Below are 26775 nucleotides of genomic sequence, written 5' to 3' on the forward strand. Positions count from 1 at the left end.
TTATTGCTGTTATAAAGCTGCTGTGAAATTTTCATACAGATTGGTTTCTTGCCTGTCCCCCTACCATTTCAGTTTGTTTCCTTGGCATGTATTCCCCCAAAGTGGAATTACTGGGGCAAAGGTGTTGTAGCTCTTACTTTGTGTTTATCAGCTTGCCCTGTGTGATGATGGCCAGGACTGCAAAGAATTGTGTTTTAGGAAGAGGGCAAATTTGGTCTACAATTCCTGGCTCTACCATTTGCTGCTGTTTTCTGTGACCTGGGCAAATTTCTTTATCTGTGAAACAGGTTAGTAATAGCTTATCTCCCAGGGTTGTTTTGAGACCTGAGACACTGTCTTTAAAACATTTAGCTCTATGCCTGGCTACACAGTGGCTGCTTAGTGGATTAGTGGTCATGTGTTTTCAGAGGAATAAGTGCACTCATTTCCCATATCCCGAAAAATACTGACATTTATCATTTTTATTTACTCTTTCTTATTTTGGTGATACTTCTTACTTGCTTCATTTTGGATTTATTAGAGAAGGGCTGAATCTTTCCACCTAATGATTTATCTTCTAAGTTTTAGTGCTTTTAAATTCGGTAGTATTAAAACAAGGCGTGGTTGAAATGTTGCTTAATAGAGAGTATTAAGTCATATGTTTAAGTGAATAAATGAGGGTTTTAAAATAATATTGATTGAGTGGATCTTTCAGACTTAACAGTATGCTATGAAAACCAGTTGAATCTAAGTGTTATCATGGGAATTCTCTTTGTACTTGCAATTGGTTAGCAAACTTCTGTTCATGTATGTATTTCTAAGGTCACTTTTGGATTGATGACACATTTTCCACAAATAGAACGTAAATTTTTCATGTTTTACGGGAGTTTGGATAAATCTGGATATTAAGGTTATTGAGGATATTTAGCCGTTCTATTAGTCTGTCTCGTTTATGTCATTGCCACATGTGAATTGAGGGCATGCCAGGCCAGGTGAGTGTGACTGTGGAGAGGGCAGATGACACTTCCGACTTTCAGTTTCTTTACCTATAAAATGGGACAGTCAGACGAGACTTATTCTTAAGAATTTAGCAATTATTTTTATTGAGCTAACTAGAACCTCTAATTCAGAGGGTACAGTTTTTCTGTCCTGCCCACTTCATCTCCTTATTGTGCTGGTCACTTCTCTTTCCACCTAGATTCTTGCCTCATACCTGAGTGTCTGCTTTTGATCTCTCTAGAGAAGGGGTCCTTGTGGCCATTTTTGCAGGTTCTTTTCTAATAAAAGTAAGGTGTTTATCCTCCATATAGGTTTTGAATTTAAAAAAAAAATTGCATGCGCAGATTGCTTTATTTTTACAAAGCGAGCCTCTCGGCTCTGCTGGTCTTTGTTGATTTGTCTGTTTACTCGGAGCTGCCTCCATCCTTTGCATTTCCTGTGCATTTGTTCACTTGACCAGAGGCCCCTTGTTTTTTAACATTATGCTACTGTTAATGATTGATTTCAACCCATTTAGTCTATGAGCCTGGAGCTTTTAGGGCCCAATCAATCACTGAATCTATAAACAAGGGCACTGCCTCAGACTCCAGGAGAGCTCTGAATTACACCGGGGTGTTGACAGTCCTGGAGGCCCGGACTGCTCTGTGAAAGACTGTCAGGGGAGGAGAGGATTTGGAGTATGTTCTAGGTGGTGGTGGGCGCAGGAGGAAGGCAGCCACAGATAAAAATTGATCAGAGATAAATCATTTCTTCGGCAGATAATCTGCATGTGGGTAATTACTGAGCTGAGAGATTAATTTTGTGTTTTCCTCCCACCCCCGTTTGCACCAAGCTTCTTATTAGGAAAGCTAAAGAGGTTAGAATACAAGCGGCCTCTCTCCCAGGGATTGCTATCTGTCAGGTTTCTGTCTGGGTTCAGGGGCTATCATCCTGAGTGATTTGCCACCTTCCCAGGTTAAAGTGGTATTTGCTTTAGTGGGTCCTGTGTGAGGGTCCCTTGGATACAATAAGAACATTCCTGGAAGAGCCCCATAAAAAAAGCAACCCCTTGCTCTCCACAAAGGTGAGTCTCTGGAGGTTCTTTGCTCTGCCCTCAGAGCGGAGGACCTGGACTTAAAATACATGGGCAGGTGGCTCTAAAGGAACTGGGTAGAGAGAAAAAATAAAAGCAGAGACATGCTTTAAGAAAATAAGGCGAAGACTTGTGCTGGTGTCCTCTGATGGGCAAAAGAGAAGACGAGAATGCCCACAGGCTGTCAGGAAGATGGTCGCCCCCAAAGGGTCTGTGACACAGGCCAGAGGAGGAAGAGACGGTGAGAGGCTGGGCAAGAGGTCACCCATTCAGAGGCCAGAGGGCCTGCAGCTTGAGGGCACTGAAGGCTGACCTGATGAAGAGCCTTATCTCCAGGGGTCACGCCCTCTGGAAGCTCTGAGCTTAGACAGGAGCGATGACAGGTTGCCCCAGGAAGGCACTGGGTGGTTTTAAACCAACATCTCCACTTGCAGCAGTAGCAGAGCAAACAGTGTCATAATCTCCTGCAGAAAGGAGTGAGATGTGCGTGGTATGTGCAGCTTCTACCTCTAAGTACCCTCACCTCAGTACAGCTTGGTTGTGCACACCTTCCCTGAACCTTTGCCAACGCCCCATGATTTGGCGGTCCCTCTTTTGTGGCCTGTGGCTCATGGTACTCTGCCAGAAGAACACTGGGCACGAAGGCTAGTCCTTTGTGTTTGCCTTCGAGGTTCTCCCCAGTACTACCACCTGGTCACTCAGTGAATGTATTCATGTACTTTGGTGGCAGGAGACTGCTGTGATGAGGCTGGGAGGGAGGAAAGGAAGGGGTTGTGCCTCCTTGGCATCCACTCTTGGCTGGGTAAAAGCATCTTGAAATAGGCTTCCTATCTATGGAAATTGAAAAAAGAGATTGAAAAAACAGACAGTTTCTCCTGTTCTGATGCTCCTCCTGTCCCTGTAAGTACAGAAATATTTAACTCCAAATAAGTAGCTTGAGATGTAACACTTCTCTAATTTGGAAATATGAAGCTGGCCACTTCCAAAGGGTGCCCCTCACCCAGTCATCATCTCTCAAGCAACACATGTATGTCATGTTCACCTGACTATCACTTTCTGGGTGCTGTACCCTTGTCTTAGTCACTCTTAGACCCTTTCCCGTGACCTAACAGGCCCCTCGCGCTGCACGTCCTGGGTGCTCTATGAATAAGGGCTGGATTACCCTACTGAGTACAGATATCCAGCTTGCACATGTTAGGGCTTTTGGTTAAAGGGATTTGTCTGGGGTTAACATTTTTGGGAGTGCGTGATGCCCAGAGGATCTTAGTGATTTGACAGATCTGGGTGTAAGCACAGCCTCCGAGCCCTGGCTTGCTTCCCATAGAGTTCCTGGCAACCTCCAGGGACTAAGACTGTTCATCCTGACATGTTTCTCTGAGTCCTAGGAGGCAGTAAGAGGGTGTCCCCAGGGCTGCTTCTCTGATGGGGCTACCATTTTTACCCTCAGAACTGATGAGGGTGCTTGGCCCTTGACAGGTTGTTCCAGGAACAGTGGGGATGAGGTCCTTCTAGTACTGAGATAGTTCCTTGCCTTTGCAAATAAAACACTTCAAAAAGGATACCGTCCCCACCCCCATCCCAGTGTGAGGTGGCGGAAGGAAGCGGTGGCTGATAGCAGTTAAACAGACTTGAAGGTAGGTCACATTTTTGACATACCATTTTCCTCCTCCCTACCAGCAGCTGCCCTCTACTTTGAAAGGGAGCTTAGCTGCTCATATAAACTTTGGTTCATGATAACGTAAACTGTTATTAGGATTATCTTTTTATTCATAATATATGCCTGACTTTCTGTCTCTCTTATTTATGCTCTGTTTAAAACACTCATTTACCTTCAGTACCCAGAGCCAGCATCAACCCCTCTGAAAAAGAAGGAATACTTTATAACAGACAATTTAAAGCTCTCTGTGGTTAAAAAGGACTCTAGGAATTAAAGCGTTGGTTGAGGAAGCTTCAAATCTCAGCAAAGCTTCCAGGTTAAAAGTGGGACGTGATGTTGACAAAACATTTCAATTAAAAGAGAATTTTTTTTTTTAAAAAGAAGGGTTTGTCCTAAGGGTATTTTTCATACAAAATACTTGAATCTTACTTGTCCTAAGGGTATTTTTCATACAAAATACTTGAATCTTTGGCTTTTAGAGTCTCCCCCTCATTTCATCACCACCTGGTGGAATCATTTGCCACTCAGGACATTCTAGAAGGTAGAGAAGGCCCCGAGGCTCAGGACAGCGGCACTGTGGTCAGCCAGGCACTGCCCGCTGCAGTCTCCTGGGGAGGGCACCGCGATGGCCCCACCTGCGGTACTGCGGTATGGTTTGTCGGCAGAGGGCAGGCTACTGTGCGAGCCAAGGAAAACCAATAAGCTTTTCAATTTTTAATAAAATGTCTCTCTCACCTTTTGTTTCTCCCTCCACTCCTCCCCAAAAGAAAGAACAGACTGAATTTTTAAGCACATCTGGACACTGTTTTTGTAAAGTTCTTACCCTAAATTCCCAGAAGGAATGTATTGGCTCCCATTTTTCCAAGCAAAAACTGAAGTGACTCCTTTGTTTATAAGTACTGTGCTTGAATATTTTAATAAAACTGTAAAGAAAGAATTTGCGCTGATTTGAAGGTCCTTGGCTAGGCCAACACATTCTCCTTTATGCCTCTCTTCAAGTCTGAGAGGTGCTAAAATTTTATGGTTGTTTTTGTGGAGGTGGGGAAGGGAGGAGTAGGGGCTCCATGTGTCCCTTTAGAAATTACTCTTTCTGCTTTCTTGGTTGTGAGAGTGTTGGGGCAGGGGTGCTCAGAGCCCTGGTCTCTCTGTCTTGTTCTTGCTACCATGCGGTGACCTCTTAGTAGATACAATTATAGTGTTCCAGATCTGAGACCCCAGAGATCTGCAGTGGAATCCGTCTTTTCCTTATCAGACAGTGTTTGTTTTCTTTTTAGAGAGGCAAATCTTCTAGAAACATATTGTTGCTAAGAAAATGAGGTGATCCTTCCATTGATATCAGCCTACTAGGAAGTTGGCATGGGGCTCTTCTCTAACGGGGAGGATTCCACAAGACTGTCAGACTTTTAAAGATGAGGTGAAAAGGCATTTCCTATGTTGGGAAACTTGTTCGATGACATGGTTCTTTTCAAACCGGTGATCACAGAAGTTATTTTTTATGTCCTTAGAAATTATGTTTATGAATTGAAGTCGTACCTTCAGGAAGACATGAGTGTAGTGTGGGTGTTATGAGGGTCGTAGCTCTGTTACTAACCAATAAATGCTAATTAGTCATAAGCATTTAACCAGTGTAGTAGTTATGGCTTCCTAGAATATGCCTTTCTCTAAAGCTGTTCTGGGTGTCTGGAAATAAACTCAAGAGGTATAATATTCCCGTAGGCCTCTTCTCAGAGATTAACCAAAATTCAGAGATGATCACACTTTGGCTTTATTTATCCTCCTACTTTGGAGGAAGAAGGTTGTTAGCTACAAAGCCAAAAGTGATCCATAAAGCCTGTCAGTGCTATGAAAGTGTGCCTATCACATGCCCACAAGTGTTGAATAACAAAGAGGATGGTCTGAAAATTAACATATACTTCTGTGCCTTGCGCAGGATCTCACCATTTTTGTGAGCTTTGGACAAAAAGGGTTTGCCTGAACTGAAATTTAATTTGATAACTTTGAGTCATACCAGTTATGTTCCAGCTTATCTTTTAAACTTTCATTTCTCTTTGAGTTCTGGGAAATTGTTGGTTATTGTGAATGCTAGCTACAGACCATTTGGTTAGGAGAATTTGGTTAAAGAAAAAAAAAAAAGACCTGATCTAGAACTAGTAGTTCAATGTTGGTTGCCTCTACAGTTTTCGGATAGCAGTGTTTCAAAAACTGTGAAAAGGTTTTACTCTTTAACAGTGACTCAAACTGTTTGCACTGAGCACAAATTGGGGAGCATTGTGACTTGGAGGCCTCCCTGTTCTTCTCTATAACATGGGAAATTGGAGGGCTGTCTGCCTGTCCTGGCAGGGTCTTGAGCTCTGAGGGTAGCTTTGCCTCAAAACTGGAGGGTGTGGTACCTGCACACCGAAGCCTGAGTGAACCAGGAGTCTTTTCAGTGTCTTTTCCAGTGCCAGTGTCACTGGTTTTGTTTTTAAGTTTCCAAACGTACGAAAAGATTTTATTTAGATTGTCCTTCTAATATGCTTTTTACTTTTACAGGAAATCAGGGAATGAGTTCGAATAGCAGCCATAGACTTGGGACTTTATATGGAGAAGCTATTTGAAATGATCTGTCAATATAATCATTTGCTCAGGGATTTGTAGAATCAGAAAGGTGGTTTTCATGTTGAAAATCTCTGTCTTGACATTCATTTACATGTAACCTATTTCAGTCTTTATTTGTAACCTATTTCAGTCTTCATTTAAATTTTATCTCCTTTGCCTAATGGCCTTTCCTGGTTCTTCTTTTGCTTTGTCAGCCTCACTTTCTCTGTTTTTTCCTCCTCATGTGCCTGAACTGTGGGCTGTCCCACAAAGCCTACTTCCTGGTCCTTTGTTCTTTTTTATATCTTTCTCCTAATTAGCCCACCTGTCCTTAAGGTTCTGTAGCTTGACTTCATGCATGACTTTCTGCCTTCCAATCCTAAGTTTCAAAAAGAGCCATGGTATTAGAATATACCCCTTTGCTGTTTTTTCAACATCCCCCTTAAAAAAGAAAAGATTCTCCTTCCTAGGTTTTCTCTTTATTGCTGTAAAATCACTAATCTTCCAGGTTCTCAAAACAGGAGCCCCCAAGTTACCTTTGAATATTCCATCATCACCTCTATCACATTTGTCACAAAGTCTTGCTATTTTTTCTTAAAAATGCCTCTGAGATCTGTTCTTTCATCATCTTCCCACCCTTTCCATCCTTATCACCTCACATCTGGACACCTGTAGTTGCCACCTCTCTGGCCCTCCCAGCTCCTGTTGTCCACTCCCAATTCTTCCTATAAATATGGCCATAACACTGTTTTATTACTGTTACTTTTCTGCTTAAAATCTGTTTTATTTCTTTTTTGTACTAAAATATTTTTTAATTGCAGTTGGCATACAATTTATTGGTTTCGGGTGTAATCTTTTTTTTTATTGTGGGAAAATATACATTAAATTTACCATTTTAACCCTTTTTAAATGTTTATTTATTCAATGGCATTAGTTACATTCACATTGTTGTGCCAGCATCACCACCATCCTTCTCCAGAACTTTTATCTTCTTGAACAGAAACTCTGTACCCATAAAAAAATAACTCCCCGTTCTTTCTTCCCCATAGCCCCTGGCAACCCCCTCGATTCCACTTTATGTCTCTATGAGTTAGGTACTTTATATATAAGAGGAATCATACAGTAATCTGTCCTTTTGTGCCAATATCAGATTTTTTAAAGACTGTATTTAGTGATTCTGATCTTTAGGAATTTTGATGGAAGAGTTGGTAAAAGCTGACAAAGGGCCTTTGTTTCCAGAGTCATCTTTCTTTAGTACTTAGTCTGCCTGAGAGCATGGCACTGGTTTACGCCAAGTGCAGACAGGAAAGTCAAAGTGCGCAGAAGTGACTGGGGAAGATAAGAGAGATGCTGATGGGGACACCCACCTTGGGCCTTCATGGCACTAAGACCAAAAGGTAGTGACTTTTTTTTTTGTCATGGAGGGAAGATAAGGTGAAAATTGAAAGCGGATAGTGACCAGGACTCCCCTTCCTCTTTTTAAATGCCTTCCATCTGTGTTACAGGCTGGGAATTAGGCCCATCCTGAAAATAAGAGGATGTGTGTAATGAGAGCCCAGTTCTAGTCTTTTCTGTTTTGTCAGTGGCACCTCCAGTCCGTAGGCCCTGGGGTCTGACTTGTCCCTTTGATTCAACTCTCAGATCCTTTTGGTTCATCCTTTGAAGCTGCTGTTTTATTGCCTCTTTCTTTTCTCTTCTCCACCCCCAGCCTAGCACATTGCCACCTTGGCCTAGATTAGAGACCCTTCCCTTAAACTCCTGCCTGCCAAATCACGCTGTGCTCATGTGTGTAAGGACTACTTTGTTCAGGTCTTGCCCAACTCCAGGATGCACCATATGCAAAACTGAGCCCACTTGTCCATCGTAGCCCTATGGTGTCTATCCTTTAAGGCCAGGTCGGGGTGTTTAACATGGAAGGGATGAGGGTGTTGGGTCACTTATTCCAAGATTGCCAGAAGTGTGTGTTCTGGCTGATGAGGAAGGATCCATATCATCCCCAAGGAGTAGCAACTATTTATTGAATGCTCACCATGTGAGCAGTGTAGCTGTTACAGGTGCTGTGTGTCTGCATCTGTTTGATATGGTCTCCCCCTTTCCCACTTCAACTTCCGACATGCCCTGGGGTCCAGCTAGAGACTGCTTCCTGAGGAGATTTCCTCTGTTCTCGGCCCCTTCTCTGAAATCCTATTCCACTTGGAGCTCAATTGCCTAATATAGCACATTATTCTATGAAGTGTAATGATATGGACTCTTATTTCATGTCTTTTAGCTTCATTTTCCAAAATGAATTGTAAACTTCTGGAGGAGGCTTACTCTCAATCACTCAAAACGGCCTTCGTAGTGTAAAGCGTATTTCTAGACCTTGAGACATCTGTTGATAAATTCTGGGACATGAGCTGAGTTTTTTCAGGAATAAACAAGGAGGTGTACCTTAGGGTACAGTTAAATATTGTTTTCAGATCAGGGTAGTTTTTTTGAAGAGAGATCATTCTTTCTCCTTCAATGCCCAGGCTACATGTATATTGTGATTCTACTCACAAAATGGAATTTACAATTTTTAGCAAATTGTTTGATCTCCCCAGCTTGCTCTGTGGAATCTGCCCACACTAGGGTTCTCCCATCCACCCTGATTGAAGAGGTGGAGCTCCGAGGTTTCCAGGAGGCAGTAACGTGATTACCATGCAGGATGAAGATGTCAGCCTGCTTCCTGGATTGGCCTGAGTTTACCTTTTGATTTCACACAGTTCTGTGATTCACATGAGACCAGTGAACTATCATAAAATCCCCCAAATTTGTGTAATTTTTTAAAACATAGGATAAATTATAGTAATTTGGTTACCCTACAGAACAGCATTCAGGATACCCCCAGCAGGCAACCTCCCAGAATATCACGTGCACTGCACACTGAGAAGCCTTCCTGATACATCTGCGCAGATGCCTTTTCTATGTACACAGTTGGCTTTAAAACAGGTGAAAGAGCCTGCTTTACTACTTTTTAATAATAGAAATGATGGCTAATTAGAGCTGGCTGGACCCTTAGAAAGAATTTGGTCCAATGGTTCTAATTCTCACCTCATTAGGATCTTTTTGCTAATTATCCCATTGGTCCCACATGGCTCTCCCAAAAGGAACTGCATTAGCTGGTAGAGATTTATCAGAACAAATATTTGTACTGTATATTAGAATCTAACTTATGAAAATTATAGCCCCTGTGATCCATGCATTAGAGATAGTCTTCAGAATATTGGGGAGGGGGAAAGGCTTGGGGAAGATTTTCATTTCTTTTTTTAAATTGAGGTATATTTGACATATATAACGGTGTATAGATAGATTTAAGGTGTATAATGTGTTGATTTGATATGTTTATATATTACGATTTGATTACCACCATAGCTTTAGCTAGTACCTCTAACGTCACATAATTATCGTTTCTTTTTTGTAGCGAGAACATTTAAGATCTAGTCTTAGCAATTTTGAAATACATAAATACGATATTGTGGACGAGGGATGATTTTCATATTCTTCTTTGTGCTTAAATTTCCTTTGCCTTGAATTTGTCATATTTGTAAAAATAATGAAGCCCTCTTCAAAAGAAAAGCCTACAATTTTCCTAGAAACTTGAAAACCCGCTTACAGGACTCTGTATTTGGGAACCACTGACTATCACGCCCCTTGTGGGCATTTGGGGAAGTGGCAGACACAATGCTGTTTGTCTCAGCCTCCTTCCACTGTTCCTGCCTGGGGATTTTCCTCCTAGTGCACCTGTGAATGAACCATCTTCGTGTCCCACAAAGCAATGTTGCTGGCCTGATAGCTTGGCCTGACATTGACTTATCTCTTCATTCTTAGTTCGAAATCATTTTAGCCAGAACCTTTGGACCTCCTTTATTTTATTTTTTAAGATACTTAATCACTACTTTTAATCTTTTCTGGTAAGTCTCTGTTTTGCCCTAACTTCATGACAACATATTACAGGCTTCTAATTTATTTCCACCACATTCTTTTGATTTTTGTAACTACTTCTCCATGGGAATCCTAAAGAAGGAGACAAGGTGCATTGATTTCTTTTTGCTGCCTGGTCTGGAAGGTTGTGTATACCATTAGCTTGCTTCAGCCCATTGGAAAGGAACAGGAACCCACTGGGGCTTCTTCATCAGAGAGGAAGTGTGCTCCTACCTGCTGTTCCACTTGCCTTGTCTGCTTCACACAAATTTGCCTTCTGATTTACCTTTCTGTACCAGTCGTGCCAGGAGTCTCTGGAGAGGGACTGCAGGGAGACCTTCATTCCCAGAAACTCTGCACTGCCTCCTTTACTCACAAGGAACATTTATCTAAATCTGAAATTAACCAAGACAGTAATACTTGATTTTTTACATCATTCTTTACCTCCCTTCTCAGAATGACATTTTAGCTGTTCAAGGAAATTAAAACAAAGCTGAACACTTCTTGGCAAACACAATTATTTCCTGAATCACACAGCGATTTAATTGGTATGTCATTGTGTGTATGTTTGCATGTGTGTTCTTTAATGGGAATTCCATGTGTTATCATTGGGAAATTAGAAAAAAGAGCCTTCTGGATTTATTGCTTATGGGTTAAGGGCCAACTGCTGGTTTCCATTCAAGAACTGGGGAGATCTAAAGTTGAAAGGATTATTAACGCTTGAATGTATCCTTCCGATTGCCTATTATTTTAAAACTAGTTTGGCAAACGGTAAAAATCAGAACCAATAGTGAAATGATTTACCCTTTGGAACTTGTAAAGTTCATCAAAGTAAACTTGTGGGGGACTTGGCATCATGGAGCAATGGCATCCTTTCTCTGCTGTCTACTGGCATTTTATTTTGGAAGCTTGAATGAGTGTTGGTATGTCTGGAGTGGGAGTCAAACCCATAGATGTTTCTTCATTTTGGAAAACTGGAGTTTTAGGTTATCATCTGTAGTGGCTCTCAGGCTGATATTTTAAAATGTATCTAAAACCTAACCTAATTTTATGTGTTGACCACAAAAACCATAGACAGTTGAGCAGGAGTGGGAAATCAGCTGTCTTCCGGATACTATGAGGATGTTCCTTCTCATTCAAGGATGGGAAAAGAAGGAATAAGAATTAGCCACATTTTGGTTTATTTTTTAACTTGAGTCAGTGAAACTGACTTGACTGCAGACATGACAGTTGTCACCTGATGGGCTCATATCCTTAACAGCAGAAATAGTTGCCTTTTATGTTGCTGCGTTGTAAAGTTCATGAGTCTCAACGTCTTGGACAAAATGTTCAATTACTGAGTTGTAACAAATACTACCTATAAAGAATTACAGTTGAGACACTAATCCAGAGAGTTCTATGGAAAACTGAGCTCTTACTTCCAGCCACTTCCCTCCATCATTTGAATTTTGTTTTTTAATCGCCAAAGTTTCCCTCTGATCACTAAACCACAAGGATGTCCTGTGTGGACTTGCTGTTTAGCTACTAAGCTATTGATAAGGCAGGCAGGTGAGGGGCCTGGATGGATTTCAAGGGTCCAGAAGCCTCCTGAAATAGTGTGTGCAAAACTTGCATATGTGCACATGTGCCCCAGCTCTCACCAAATTCTCAAAGACATCTGTGTCCCCAAATAAAAAGCTGAGACCCTCTGTTGGGAGGGACGAGGGGTAAATGAGAAGATTTTAATGGTTTTGGCCCTGGTGATTATCGTACTGCTGACTGAGGAATGGTGACAGTAAGGGTTGCAGCAATATTGCAGCTCACAAGCCTCGGGATATTACTCGAACCTTCAGCACATCGTCACATCTTGAGCCCATCTTGCACTTCATTCAGCCCGTGAGCAGCACGAATGGGATGCCTGTGCTTGCAGGGGCAGCGGGCGGGGTGTTGCACAGCGTGGGGCTCATGCTGTCTGAGCACCTCACCTTTGTTTATTTTCACCCTCGTTAATACAGGGCAAGCGACAGGGCCCTGATAACCAGTGGGCACTCAGTAAGTGGGAGCAGCATGCCTGTGGGGGAATAACTCTAGGACGTTGACTTGGAGACTTGAAGTAACTGAGATTCCCATGAGTCTGGGAGAACCAAGACTGTTGAGGATTGCCCCTGGAATGTTTGGTGGGCTGGAGGAGTGGCTGAGGTGGGAAGCGGGGGAGGAGAAGCTTGTTCACATGCTTGTTAACATTTGAGGGTCTTTGACAAAGGAAGTCTAATGCCTTGCCCCGGTCAGCCGGTGATTGCCCTCCGGGAGGCCCCGTTGTGCACAGGAAGTCAGACACTAATGATGTTAGTGAGGGGACAAAGGCGCCCAGCCCCGGGAAGGGCCTAATTGCTGTGTCCGGCTCCCAGGCGGCCAGCCTCAAGCTGGAGGGGGCTGAGCAGGATGCGCTAAGTGTTAACACCTGGAGCTAGAGCTGCTGACTTCCTGGTGCCTTTTTTTTTTTTTTTTAATCTGTGACTGGGTACACGCATACATATTGATATAAGTTCACAAGTCCTGGGTGTATCTCAGGGACATTTTGAGATGGGATGTGGTATCTAAGAGACTAGGTATAAATTGTTCAATCAGGAGGTCACAGTGATCTGGGGCACGGCTGAGAACCTGGAGGTCTGAGCCCCCTCCATCTTCCCCATGGGACTTGGTGACTGTCACTTCAGCTCTGGGTGGGCCACTTTCCTCAGTCCCCAGGAAATCTTCTGGGAAAGGCTAGACCTTGCAGAGAAGCAGTCACATAAGGATCACTGTTGCTTTGGCTGAAAACATTTGAGTCAGAACTGATGGGTGAATGCTTCTGGGGGAAAGAGAGATGAAGGTCTTGATCGCTTTGAGTCAGCTGGGGTCTTAGGAAGATAGGACTCTGTCAGGATGAGGAGTGATGGGGGGCACCTGCCAGCACCCGAAGGGGTTTGCATTGCAGATGTGTATGTCTGAATCCATACCTGGAGGGGTCTGTTAAAGGGGTTGTATCCTAGGGAAGTCCAGATACACCTGCTTATTTCTAAGTGAGAACTCTAGATTCTTCATGTCTAAACATGGCTTTGAACCTTGGGCCTGTGAAGCCCTCATTGGCCTTGGGGAGCTCCAAGAGTGCCCCCAAATTATGTAAGGGATGTTTCTGGGGGAGACTGGATAGCGAATGTTTCTCACAGGATTCACCTATGGATTCTAGAAACCCTTTCCCATTCACAACAATAGGTTCATCAGCAATTAAAAGTGAAGTCTCCCTGCTTTGGCCAGTAGCTCTGCCAGGATGTCTCGTTTCCGGTAAAGCCTGAGTCTGGGATCCCTTTCATAGGCAGGCAATAGGAGGCAGCTTTGCACACAGGTTGACTCACTTGGGGTTTTGCAGCCAGAGAACTAGAGAGTTTAAAGGGATGCTTGAAGCTCATCTCCTTCCTAGAGAAAGAGGGGTAAGCCACAGATAACTTTTTAAAAAGGGTCTAATGTTGACTTGCTGCTTCCTACTGTTAGTTTAAGGAGGTTTTTCTGTGCAAGACCTCCATGTGGACAGAAATCATAGGCTGACAGAAGGGGTTGCCTTTCTTTCTAGTATAGCATGTGATGTTTCTGTTAGTACTAAAATCTAAAAGGGCAGCCTTCCATAATTTCCAAATATGCGAAATGCACCTTGAAGGAAGACGCACATGTGTGGGGCACACTGGAGACCTGCCTGGCTGGAGAAGGCTGGGTCCCCATGGCAACAGCACAGTCCCCATTTCTGCAGGCATTTGTGCTGTAAAAGCATAATTCCAGATGTGATACAGTATTTGGAGACTCTATCCCTGGGCCTCAAAAACAGTATTTGAAGTCTGCACAAGTCAATGCACAGTCTGTGTGGTCCTAAGGCTTTTTATTAGTAATTTTATTTTGATCCGAACATTTCCTCTGAGCTTAGGCATAACAACCATGTTTATAGCTTTAAGTTTTCCTCTGTTGTCTAATCACTATTTTGCCCTCGCAGGAAGATACTTTCTCCAGTTTCTGGAGTGAAGTCTTTGTAACTATCTTTAACAGTTAAGAGCTAAGTGAGAGGAGTGGGTAGCTGATTTGCTGGAGGTGGGGGAGTCGGGGATATTTGGGTGGTTAGTTGTTCTCTTCCTACCCGGTATTTATAGAAAGCCGGTTAATCTGCGTCTGTGAGTTGTCTGTGTGCGCTTTTGAAACTGCAGATGGGTTGCCTGTTACCTTTCAAATGCCAGTTCTCTAACATGCGGTTCTCATTTGAGTGGATGGGAGTGGTGTGTGCAGCCGAGGGGAAAGGTCTGGCTTTCCCATCCAGAGGCATGTTTTATAGCTTGCTTTTAACGTTTTGAGAATTGGAAAAGTGGAACAATCCTGTCTATTTGTGAGTATCAGCCATGGGAGAACGCACAGCCCAGATTCTTAACAGACTAATTGGACAGAGTACTTGGGCTTTTTGCTCTGTAAAAGCCACGGAGGCTACAGAGCTTTGTTTTTAAACGGAGGAAAAGTCAGCGTGTGTGCGTGTTTGTGTGTATCTCTGGGCTTTAACTGCATGTGCATGTTCTTGTGGCAAAGCAATAAGAAAACCATAAAGTCTAGAGCAGGGAAGGACATTTTAAAATATATTAAATTCCATTTAGGCCACCACCATTTAGAAAAGTTGCTATCATATTACAATATGTAAATGTATCAGACATTGTACACCTTAAACTTACACAATGTGTTACGTCAATTAGATTTCAATTAAAATAAAGAAAGAAAGAAAGGAAGGAAGAAAAGTTGCTGTCTGAGAAACAATTCAAAGGCCCTAACACATCTTTATCTCCAGTGAATGAATTTCCTGGTGGGATGAAGGTCGAGGAAGGTGGAAGAGTGAAAAGAAGCTTAGATAAAACACGAGCTCTCAGTTTGATAAGTAAGACACATGTTAACTTGGCGTAGCTTGGCTCCATGTTAGAGCTCAGAAACAATTGTCCCTTCAGCTTTTCCTTTGGGGGAGCGTGAAATTAGGAACATGTGTGTGCTGATTAGCAACATGTCAGAGATGAATCATGATTACGGCTTTGGTCTGGTGCACAGGCAATGCTTTAGAGCAGTGATTTCCTACCTCCGTGAGCAAATCTCTAATTAGCTTAAGATCTCCGGGTTTTTTGGGGCCGACGTGGTAATTGCTAGTGGAAACCCACCGGCACCCCCCCCAGAGCTTGTGTGTTCCCCATTAGACATCCAAGACTGCACCTCTCCAAATCAGACAGTGGGCTGGCACCCTTCATTTCTGAAGCTGGTCTCATCTAGATGGAGAGTGAAAGAGAACAGCTCCCGGGAATGTGGAGCGAATATCTTGAATAGATCCAGGCGCAAGCTGGCTTTGTGATTTATTTTCCTTGTGTTTTGAATTTGCCAGCATTCTCCTCGGCTTACATCACCTGGGGCTTCTCTGCCTTTGCTGACTCTTTTTTTTTAAGTTAAAGGTTTCAACTGAAGTAAATAGGATCTGTCTTCATTTATGAAACCATCTGTACCTGCGTTGAGTAAATTGACCCCCATGGTCTGCTTCTTACCCTTACCATGTCCACTGGTCGTAGGCAAAAGCTCCTGCCCCATTGTGCATTTAAAGTCTCACAGAGCTGTTTGTCTTTAAGTTTTATTGACACATCGGAAACCCAAGATGGAGGAAATGTGTTGGAAATAGAGAGTTGGCCCTAGTTTTAAGTAGTTACTTCGTGTACCTGTAAGAAACCCATCCTCTCAGTTCTTTCTGACGAATGCGCTTATTTAAATTTCACCCAGTCTACGATCATGCCACCCTGAACAAGCCTGATCCCTTCTGATTTCGGAAGCTAAGCAGAGTTGGGCCTGGTTAGTACTTGGATGGGAGACCACCTAGGAAGACCAGGTGCTGTAGGCATAAAAAGTAAAAAAATAAAGGATTGTAAGCTGACAAGGCCCTTGCAATCTGTGAGGTCAACCAAGGGTTGCCTTGCCTAAAAAAAAATAAATAAAAATAAAATAAAATAAATTTCACCCAAACTCAGTTCGCTAAATCATTACCAGCTTTCTGAAAGTTCCTTTTTGATTTGAAAGTAGTCTTGTTTAAGCCTTCCTGTCTGGCCTGCCTTTCATTGGTAAAGGAGGTGCTATAATTAGCATAGTCTTTTTAAAATGCTTTTTTCCAAAATGGCAGTTAAGCTATTTTGGAGCTGGATTAGAAATGTTGCTCTGGGAAATTGGTGTCTTCAAATGGCCCAGAATCCCCAAGAGCCCCCTCAGGAAATTGGCCATCTGATGGCCCCTGGTGGTGATGCTGGCTGCTCTGTGTGGGATCTCGCCCCATGGCTGTCTTTTTGTCTAGGCCTTTGCTTCTTTGCCATATGAGTGGAGAATGGTGTAGGGTTTTGCCTTTTGAATTTTATTCCTTTAGAGCACTTGTGAGTTATCCTTCCCCCTCCTCCCGCTTCCTTAGTAAAAGATGTTTTCTCCATTTTGTTCCCATTTGCTGCCTCGGTCCCAGCTTAAGAAAGAGTATTCATAACAGAGCTCCAGGCACCTGGGGCGTGCTTCGTAGCTTGCATTGGAGCCAATTAAAAACTGCCGTTTGTGCAGCAAATGGGGGTGGTTAATGAACTAAGAATGTGACACCCTGAGGCCACAGCATTGCCATTTATAGTTTTTAAGTAATAGGCAACAAACATATATTCTTAATTGTCGGCTTATTAAATATCAAAACGGGTGTAGTAGCTAAAAGCTGGCAATTGTTTCTTGAAAAACAGTTTCCAAAACTGTTGACAAGCTTTGTAAGTTGCCTTATCTGTGTTCTTAGTGTGGGTCTTAGATTTTAAGCCCGTAAATCACCCTGTAATACCAGCCTAGGTCCTCCTGGGTTCTTTGTATGTATATTGTCTGGCTCAATCATTTATTAATTCAGACAGAAACTGATATTTATCAGGGCTGACTATGTTCCAGGCCTAGGTCTGTGGTGCAAGCTTGGTGGGGCGTAGGGGGCTGCCTTGGTCATTTTGCCTTATGCTTACAGTTTCTCCCCATCTGGTCTAACTTGAGCACTTATTAGAGATAGAGTCACTGGGTCACCCAGTTACCACCAAGACCATCAGCAGAACACATTTCTTAGTCTGCCACCGTGCTCTGACCTGTTCATCTGCATCTTCTCCCACAACTCCCCCAAGGTCTGGATGCTAGAGACAGATCATACCTGAAGATGCCACTTCCTACGAGCGTTCCCTTTCTGCCTCATATATCGCCTAGTAGCACAGCTCTCACCGTGTTCATCAGAGCGGGAATCTTCTCAGGAATGATGACACAATCATTCCTGGGTGTGAAATAACCATTTCACTGTATGTCACTTGCTGTGCAGAGCCCTGGATATATGTCATCTCACATAGTGCCCACGCCAACCCTTTCTAGGGGATTTTATTCAAACACTTCCTATTTAGCTCAGGGAAATGAGGTTCAGGAAGGTTTAGAAGCTTGCCCAAGGTCACACAGATGCAAAGGGGGAGATTTGAACACACATCTGTACGACTTCCAAAGCCCATTCTGTTAACCACTATCTTACCCCAAACAAGCCCCATGCTAGCCCAAAGAAGCCTGTATCTAAGATGGCAAAATCTCAAGCAGCAGCTCTGATGGATTAGTGTTCCTGTCTGCCTGAAGCCAGGGTAGGAGAGAATGCAGTGACAAATGATCGGTTTGCTATGGGTGTGGGAGGGGGAGAATGACAACTCATGCCATGTATGTGACATCGAGATCCATTTCTTCCATATTGCAGCTGAAACTATATGTGTGTATTAGCTTTTAATTGCTGCTGCAATAACTACAAATTTAGTGGCTTAGAACACACAAGTGTATTATCTTATAGTATTTGAAGTCAGAATTCCAAAATGAGTTTTATGGGGCTAAAATCAAGCTGTTGGCAGGACTGGCTCATGGAGGCTCTAGAGGAGGATCCATTCCTTCCGTTTTCCAGCACTTGAGGCTGCCTGCATTCTTTGGCTCATAGCCCCTCTTCCGCCGTCTTTAAAACCAATAACAGTATCTTTAAATCAATGTCTCTCTGTCTCTGCCTTCTGCTTCCCTTGTCACATCTCCTTCTCCTGACTCTGATCTTCTTATCTCCCTTTGTGATTTCCTTGAGCCCACCTGGATAATCGAGAATAATCTCTTTCTCAGGACCCTCAAACTTAATCACATCTGCATAGTTCTTTTTGCTATGTAAAGTAACATTCACAGCTTCTGGGGATTATAATGTGGACATGTTTGGGAGTACTGTTATTCTGTCTATCATAGAGTGTAAAGAAAACAGTGGTGTGTGGGCTAGCCTGGGCACACTGTTTCTCAGGTGTTTTTTGAGGGCTCTGAAGCAGTGGAAACATCATTTGGGTGTGAGCCAAGGATAACCTGGTGGACTGTCTGTCTGATGCATGTGCCGAGAAGCCATGCATTCTGTGACTTCCAAGAATGAAAGGTCTTTACGATGCATGCAAGAGCTGGTACCCGTGATGGTATCTCTTGCTTTCGACCTCCATGACCAGGTTTAGATGGTCACAAGGTCTTTTGATCTCTGATTTTCTGTGGAATAGAATTACCACTTTGCATCTATATGGGCAGATGTACCATGCCAGTCAAATTGTGGGGATGGATTACTGTGCTGCTTTCGAGTATACAGGCAGACTGATGTATGAGGAACACAATGTGATAGGGGATAGACTAAGGCAGGAAGCCCACAGGGGTGGGGACTTGGGTTACATGAAGGCCATTCTGGAAATGTGGAAGTGCTCAAGAACATGTGCTGAGCTGTAGTACAGTGCCTGTAGTGATTGGAAGAAGGTAGGCAGGAATGTCAGGAATGGTCTAGGAAGACAGGGAGCCAGTGGTGGACTTGGAGCAGAGAAATAAGGGCAGATTTGCACATTAGGAGATCAGCTTGGTGCCAAAGCCCCCCTTGAGATCAGGACCTGGGTCTGGTTCAGGGTCAAGTGCCTAACCCTTTTGGGCTTTGGTCAAGGTGGAATGCTCAGTGGATAGTGAATGGATGCTGCATGCAAGTCTTCCTGTCCTTTGAGGCCAGCTCACTGGCTCCCTCCTTGGAACAGCTCCATATCACAGAGACCTTATGTGGAGGAATTTGGGTTCTTGTATGCATGATATAGCCAGTCTCACTGTCTTGGGCTCCTTTCCATGATGCATTGTTCATTGCAAATGCCTAATATCTGTTAAAAACACGTTACAATAGAAGTACAAGGAGGAGAAGAACAAAATGAAGAGCTGATAAAATCCTACAAGTAAGACAATTAGTTACCAGAGTCCTATGTATCTTGGAGCATACTGTTAAATGGAGTGCATTTCCGTTTTGAAAAGTGCTTCCTCTTTGTGGCTTAATGTATCCTCCTTACACCCCTTCCCAGGTGAAAGTCATGCAGATTATATTAAAAAACAACAACAACAACAACAACAACAAAAACAGTTGAGATTCTGATCCAGTGAAGAGGTTTGTCTTTGGTAGCCAGTTGGAGGATGGAAGGATTAAGGTACTTACCTTGGCTTCTAGGTTGCATTTTTGTTTTTCTCCCATGATGCTCCCTTTTCCCCTCCACTCTAGCCCAGTTATCAATCTCTCTTTTAAGCTTCTAGTACAGGTTGTCCTAACTGTTAGTTCATTCTTACTGAGGTGCCGCCTGTGGCATTTCATATACTGTATGCTTATTTATGTCTGGTTCTTTTACCCTAGCTACATATACCTTGTATGCCATCTACACTGAGAATTCTTGGAGGTCTGGGTGTGGTTTGATATTTGTCTGTATACCTTGCATGTGATCTACGTACCTAGTTATTCTTTGAAAGAATGAGCCACTTCGCTCCTGAGGGCAGGACAGTGGCAGCTTTGTTTATCACCATACCTATCATAATGTCTGGCTCATAATAGATGGTGAGTGAATTTATGTCCTGGGGATTTGTAAGGGAGCAGAAAGTTGACTTGGGCATTACTGAAGGGTTGTGGGGGATTGCATTGTCTCCTTCTTGGTCACCTGCCTGGCTGTGTTACTTTGGTCTTGGCCATCTGGAAATTGACATCCTCTAGCTGCACAGACTGTGGCTTTGTCCCTAAAGAGTTATGGCACAGGAGGTTTTATGCAAACACTTCATATATAGCTCAGGGAAACAAGGTTCAGGAAGGTTTAGAAGCTTGCCCAAGGTCACACAGCTGCAAAGGGGGAGATTTGAACACACATCTGTACAACTTCCAAAGTTCATTCTGTTAATCACTATCCTACCCCAGACAAGCCCCGTGCTAGCCCACATGTCTTAGCTGGCCTGCACTCAGTAATTGGTATTTATTGATATTAGAAGTCATTTCAACTGGAGTTAAAATACAAGTACCTTTCTGGCTCTTTCTTTCAAGGCTGTGTGACTTTTTCTGTCTGAATTGTTTTCTAATGGCAGAGTGGGGTGCTTTTTCTGTCTGAATTGTTTTCTAATGCCAGAGTGGGGTGCTTTTTCTGATTAGGCATACAGAACCCCCTCTAAGCATCTGCTTTTGTGCCCAAGAAGGTAATAAAGTAACAACACTTTCCAAAGTTTCAGTTCAGGTGAGAAATTCTGGAACCTTGTGTATGTGGGGAAGGCAGGAGGAAAGCTAGAGAAGGAAGTGAACCAGGAAGAAGCTCCAGTGGATCGTGGACTGGTGTGCCATGTTGATTTAGATTTTTCTGTTACTGCTTATCCATCACTTGAATTAGAATGGTGTGTGTTTGTGTGTGTGTGTGTGTGTGTGTGTGTGTGTGTGTGTCCATCTGTCTGTCCATCCTTTTCTGCGCAGCTGCGCTTTCCCAAGGTCCACATTTATCTGAGCTCAGGGATATAGTTTCAGCGGGCGTGCTTGGCTTCAGGGTAAGCAGTGTGAACATGCCTGTAGCATATGGCTGTGCTGGGGTTGTGGTCTGAGACCCTGGGCTCCATCAGAAGTGTTCTGCACGTTATGTCTCAGTGTAACAATGGCCCATTAAATACCGGGCTGCCAACATATGGTTTTCCCCAACATCCCTCTTGTCGAGTGGAAACTTTAGCTGTGTGGTTAGAATATTTTCCCATCGCTTAGCATTTCAGAATTAACATTTTAGAGAATTCTGCAATTAATGCAGAATGGCACATTTGCAGATTATTACAGAAACAGTTAAACGAGTGTCAGTAGATGTATAGCTGCTCTTTCCCATGATGGATAAGTAGGGCTAGGAAAAGGCCAGGCCAACTGGAAGATTCTGGGGCTCCCTCTGCGGATGCTGTAATTAAAGCGGGAAGTCTGGCGGAGTTGTTATCCCTGCTGTTAAGAGCGCAGATGGCTAACAGCCACATCACCAAGAGTTAGAGTTAGACTTTTTAAAGTCCTTTTTTCTTTTTCTTTTATGACCCACCCTATATGTTCCAAGCATAGGTACAGATTCAGTGAAGAATTTTCTCATTAAAAGTAACAGCTTATTCCCACACTCATTCCCAGTCTTGGAATGAGAAACCTGTTTCCTTAGACTTGAGGAATTGTCTATCTGTCATGGCTTAATAGAGCTTTTGGACCAGAGTGTCTGGTGGGTGAATTTTATAACCAATCAGTGCTCCAAGCATATCCAACTGGTAGGGCTCCAGCTGGCAGCTCATGTCTCTCTCCCAATTTTACTGTTAATGAATTATTATTTAGGCCCCAAACATAGAACAGCCTGCTCCTGTTGTCTTAGGAGAAATGAGTGCTCACGATCCCTGTGGCCTGGCAGTAAGGAATCTCCTGGGTTGTAGAGGGTTTGGCAGTTGAGGGACACGAAGTGGGCGGAAAGAGTGAGGACATTGCTTGGTGACTGGCATGACCCTGGGTCTCTGCAATCATATGTGCATTTTGACTCCATGGGGATCTGTGCTGGAAAAGCAAATTGGCCTCATTCCTCATCACGTTCTCTTGTTTTCCCACAGGGAATGGGGCCGGCCGGCAGGAACAGCGGGCTGCACAACATCACCTTCCGATATGACAGTAAGTAACTGGCTTGACCTGCGATGAATGGAGCCCTTTCCGTGATCTAAAGCCTACACAGTCGTGCTTGATCAAGGGCACTGCAGATCCTGGGGTTGAGGAATTTTTTGAACCTGCTCAGGTCTGTCAACAGAGCTAAAGCAGCTCAGGCTCAGTTAAGCTGCTCAAGAATTTGGGGCAGGTCAAGCGTCCTCTGTCGTGTTCCAAGAGGTTGTGTATGGAGACCTCCCCTGATCTCCTCGGGACACGGCCATGTCCTTAAGAACAAGCGCAGATGCTTGTAGGGCCCTGCAGGGGACACGCTAGTGAAGCCGCCCAAGTGCAGGGTGCTAGGGAGTGGTAGGGGCTGTGGCAAATTGGGTAGCCCATGTCAGGTCAGAGGGAGCACCGGGGGTCAGAGGGAGCACCAGCTCCTCCATTCCAGCCGGTCGTGGCCTTGAGGGATGTCTCCTGAGCATAGCCAGGTGTGATTTCCAGGAAGAGTGGGAAATTGGCAATTTTTATATGAACATTTTTAATATTGGCATTTTTTAAAAAACTTTCGCAAACACAGAGTGGGCCAAGTGAATCTGTGTCCTAGGTTGGCCCAGGGGCCTCTGGTTGGCTGTCTCTGACATAGGCCTGTGCTCCAACCCTGGCTCCATACCTGTCAGTTGTGAACTATGGCAGGTGACTTGACTTCTCCAAGCCTCAATTTTCTCCTCATTTTAGCAAAGATTAGTTTCTTGCTTGGCATCATTTTGAGGCTTAAACAAGGTAATGCATATGACCAGCTTACCTTGGTAACTGGCCTGCACTCAGTAATTGGTATCTATTAATATTAGAAGTCGTTTCGACTGGAGTTAAAATATAAGCACCTTTTTAGTCCTTTCTCCTAAGGCTGTGTGACTTTTTTTGTCTGAATTATTTTCTAATGTCAGGGTTGGGGTGCTTTTTCTGATTCTGCATATAGAACCCCCCCTCTAAGCATCTGCTTTCGTGCCCAAGAAGGTAATTATATAGAATTGTGAGCATTGTAGCCATATAAGCCATAATTTGCAAGTAAAATTGTCGATAAGAAGCTTGACTCATATTTAGTGACTCCTAATATTTGATTCATCTCTTGGGGAGGGTTACAAGTTCATGTAAGTAAAGGGTATAGGTCACATGAGGCCTCTGGAATGATCATTTCTAAAGCAGAGTTTTCATGGTTGTGTATACAACCTAACAATTTTAGGATACAAATATGTATGTAAAATTCATAACCACAGTTGCTGACCTGGGTACTTTAAGTTAACCAGTGAGAACTTAATATGAAACTCAGACATTTCGTGTTAGTGGTATGTGCATGTTTTGGGTAAATGCTGATGCTAATGAAGGATTTGCAAGTCCATGATAGTTAATTCAGCTAAGTATAGACATGTGTAAGGGATCTTTGAGTTAGAAAGCTAATTCCTAATATATGTTCTTGGTCTTGGCAGATCTTGTATTACATTCAAGAGTTCAAAATTTTCCGGTCCGCTGAAAACAAATATTTGCATGTCAAATTTAATAATGGGGTTTTGTGAAAGAGGATCTATACCTGTAAAACTTAAAAGTGTCATATTTTTTACGTGGGACTAGATATTTGGCCCACGTGCTAACGCCTGTCTCTTAGTCATTATTTTCTAATTTTTCAGCATTTAATTAGAATTTAATTCACAACTCGAATTGACTCCTAAGTTTGGTTGCATTTTGGCAAAATGTCATTTGGCCGTAATTTTTCTGTAACTAAAATTCAAAACATTGGAGTTGCTGATAATTGGGTCCAGGCTATGTAAAATACTTATTTGTTGTTTTTCATTGAGAAAGATATTTCTCTCTTCCACAAGGAAGTTCCTGTTACTGCTCTGTTGACTGGTTACTAGCTCTGTTTGAAATAGCTAAGAACCAATTGCCAGGATTTTGCCAAAAGTATTAAACGGTAAAATCTTATTTTTCAATTCCTTTGCCATTTGATGTTAACAAAGAAATTATCTTGCCGTTTGGTCAAAACCGAATTTCACAGGTCTCCTTGCCTCCTTTCATGTTGCGTTTCTCATTTCTTCTTCAGGCTCTGAGGGGATAATGCCTGAGTAACTTATAATACATTTTCTTAATTCTTAGACTTTTTATTTGCTTAATTGTATGTACAGAAACCGGGAGCGTGCTAATTTTGGCATTAGAAATGAACAAAGAAAAGAAAACACCATGATTCGCTCTTGTTCATGCATCTTTTCCTAAAGCTGTTTAAATCAGAGGTTTCTCTTTCATTACAGACCTCAATAAATGAAAATGTTTGAACTTCACAAGTATGATGGGAATCTTGTCTTTTTTTTTTTTTTTTTATGCTGGGAAGTTGGTCTCAGCCAGGATTTTTACAGGCTGAAAACCTCTGATTCAGAGCTCCTTTTAGCCATAAGCTCCGTGCTGAGGATGGAATGGCAAGAGCCCTGTATGAGCATCTGAGGCTGCCCCTGGGCTGGTCAGCAGTGGAATCCTGAGCTACCCAGCTGACCTCTCAAGCTGCGCTCTCCTCATTTGTACAGTGTGGAACAGTTAAACCAGATGTTGAAAAAGTTTTTTCACATTCTAAACTTCTCTTCTGCACCTAAAGAACACATGCTACATGCTTTGAGAGTGAATTTTCTTCAAAACTAGAATTCAGTTTTATTCATTATTAGCATCTTTTCTCAAGAAGTAATATTGAAATATATAGAGGTGGCTATTTTTTTGAAGCAGATGGGAGTTTACAGAAGGGAGAATTACAAAAACGAAAGCAGGGGAGAGGTGCATTTTAGTACATGTGTGTTGTGCTTTATTAAGAAATTTGAAAAGGAGGAATATCATGTGCACATTAAAAGGCTTTGAAGGCTATCCATTAGATGTTAGCAGTCATTTCTGTGTGGTAGGAGGTTATGAATGATTTTTACATTTTTCTTATATTCTTTTGTCATTTTCAAATATGCAATGAATGTTTTTAGTCATAAAAATGGCAAATGTGTGGTATAGTTTCAGGGGAAAATTCAGCAACTCACTGAGCTTCTTAGAAACACTTCTGAATGCTTCTCAAAAACATCCAGCCTTCAGAGGGGTCATGGGTAGGTGGATGGAATTGAAGACCTTATGTAGTAGAGACTAAAGAGGGTTTTCAAATTTAATCATTGAGAAGGAAATGGAGATGAAGCAGCATAAGAATTATGAGTTGATGTTTGCTGGGGATGGCTGGTGGTTCTCCATGCACGAGTGGCCAAGAGGGGTCTGCGGCCATTCTCAGAAATCCCAGCCCGAGTTTGGCTGGAAGCTTCTGGTAGCCTTTTAGGATCTTGCAGACTTTGAAGGTTTAATTAGCAGTGCCAGGTGGCACAGCTGCTCAAGTGGTTTGGCTGCATCGACAGGTGGCAGTGAACGGTGTTGTCAGACCAAATCAAAGAGTCAGAGGTTTTTTGTTTTTTGAGCAGGGTAGAACTCTGGTTTTGGTGAGTGTTGTGGGTGTCTTTGATGATTCATGATGTTTGGGAACAAAAGTTTTACCTTTGACGATGCTAGTTAACATGGAAGGTGCTTTGCTTATCACTAAGTCAAGTCAGTATTTTTTGCAGCTCCTAACTGGATTGTTTTAACAGTCTTGATGTGAATCACTGTCTCATGAGTTCCTCATTTTAGTTCCTTTTGCCCAGTCACTTTGTCCTCTAGGTTTCTTCTAAAAATAAATAAACCCCAGATTATTTAGCCATTGTTTTGTTTCAAATCATTCTTTAATGCTCATGTAAATAATGATTGATTTGGGCAAAATGTCATTTTAGTAAAAAAGTTCATGCCAGATACACAAACCCCAGGCCGAATATGATTCTCCTAAAACTGACCTGGAATATAACTCCAGGGGTGGGCGGCAGTGACGACGCTATAAATAAATCCCGTTTCAGCATCTTATGGTTTTTCAGTCAACCTTTGATGTCGTGTTTGGGCTCTTGAGGCACATGTCTTTTAAACAGAATGGATTTAGCCACCTGCAGATGTGTTCTGCGTAATTTGAGATGAACTTGGAAATAAAAAATTTCTAAATGTGACTGTTTTTGTTCTCTCAACTTTCTAGACTGTACCACATACTTGAATCCGGTGGGGAAGCACGTAATTGCTGATGCCCAGAACATCACCATCAGTCAGTATGCTTGCCACGACCAAGTGGCAGTCACCATTTTTTGGTCCCCAGGGGCCCTTGGTAAGTGGTCAAAATGGAGTCCACTGTGGTGGACTGGGTGGGTAGTGCCGAGTGCAAGGGTCCAGACATGACGGCCTCCAGGGGCCAGATAGGTCTTCACATGAGAGTGACTTAGGTTGGCTTGTGCACAGACATACTTCCTACTTTGTTGCACACAAGTGCTGGGGCATGCACAGGGCTTGGTGCTGTGCCCTGTGGTTCATCTCTTGTTCTCTTGGCTGTTACTGAGAAAGATGTGAGTTTGAAAAATACTAGTAGATGAGTGGTAAATGGCACTGAGGCCTTGGCCTCTGTATCTC

The 26775-nt window shown here is 43.0% G+C and overlaps 1 protein-coding gene and 1 pseudogene across 1 annotated transcript in view; both read left to right on the forward strand.

Moving 5' to 3' along the window:
• The window catches only part of IL17RD (interleukin 17 receptor D), a 62158-nt gene that overhangs the window by 15655 nt on the left and 19728 nt on the right, over window positions 1-26775 (forward strand). The window contains exons 2-3 of the mRNA XM_039858530.1: window positions 22200-22257; window positions 26351-26476. Coding sequence (XP_039714464.1) covers window positions 22200-22257; window positions 26351-26476 — 184 coding nt within the window. The remainder of the gene's footprint in view (window positions 1-22199; window positions 22258-26350; window positions 26477-26775) is intronic.
• Window positions 16019-16137, forward strand: LOC120599541 (uncharacterized; annotated as a pseudogene).

The sequence above is a fragment of the Pteropus medius genome, unplaced genomic scaffold (assembly GCF_902729225.1).
Source record: "Pteropus medius unplaced genomic scaffold, Ma_sr-lr_union100, whole genome shotgun sequence".
Classification (NCBI taxonomy): Eukaryota; Metazoa; Chordata; class Mammalia; order Chiroptera; family Pteropodidae; genus Pteropus; species Pteropus medius.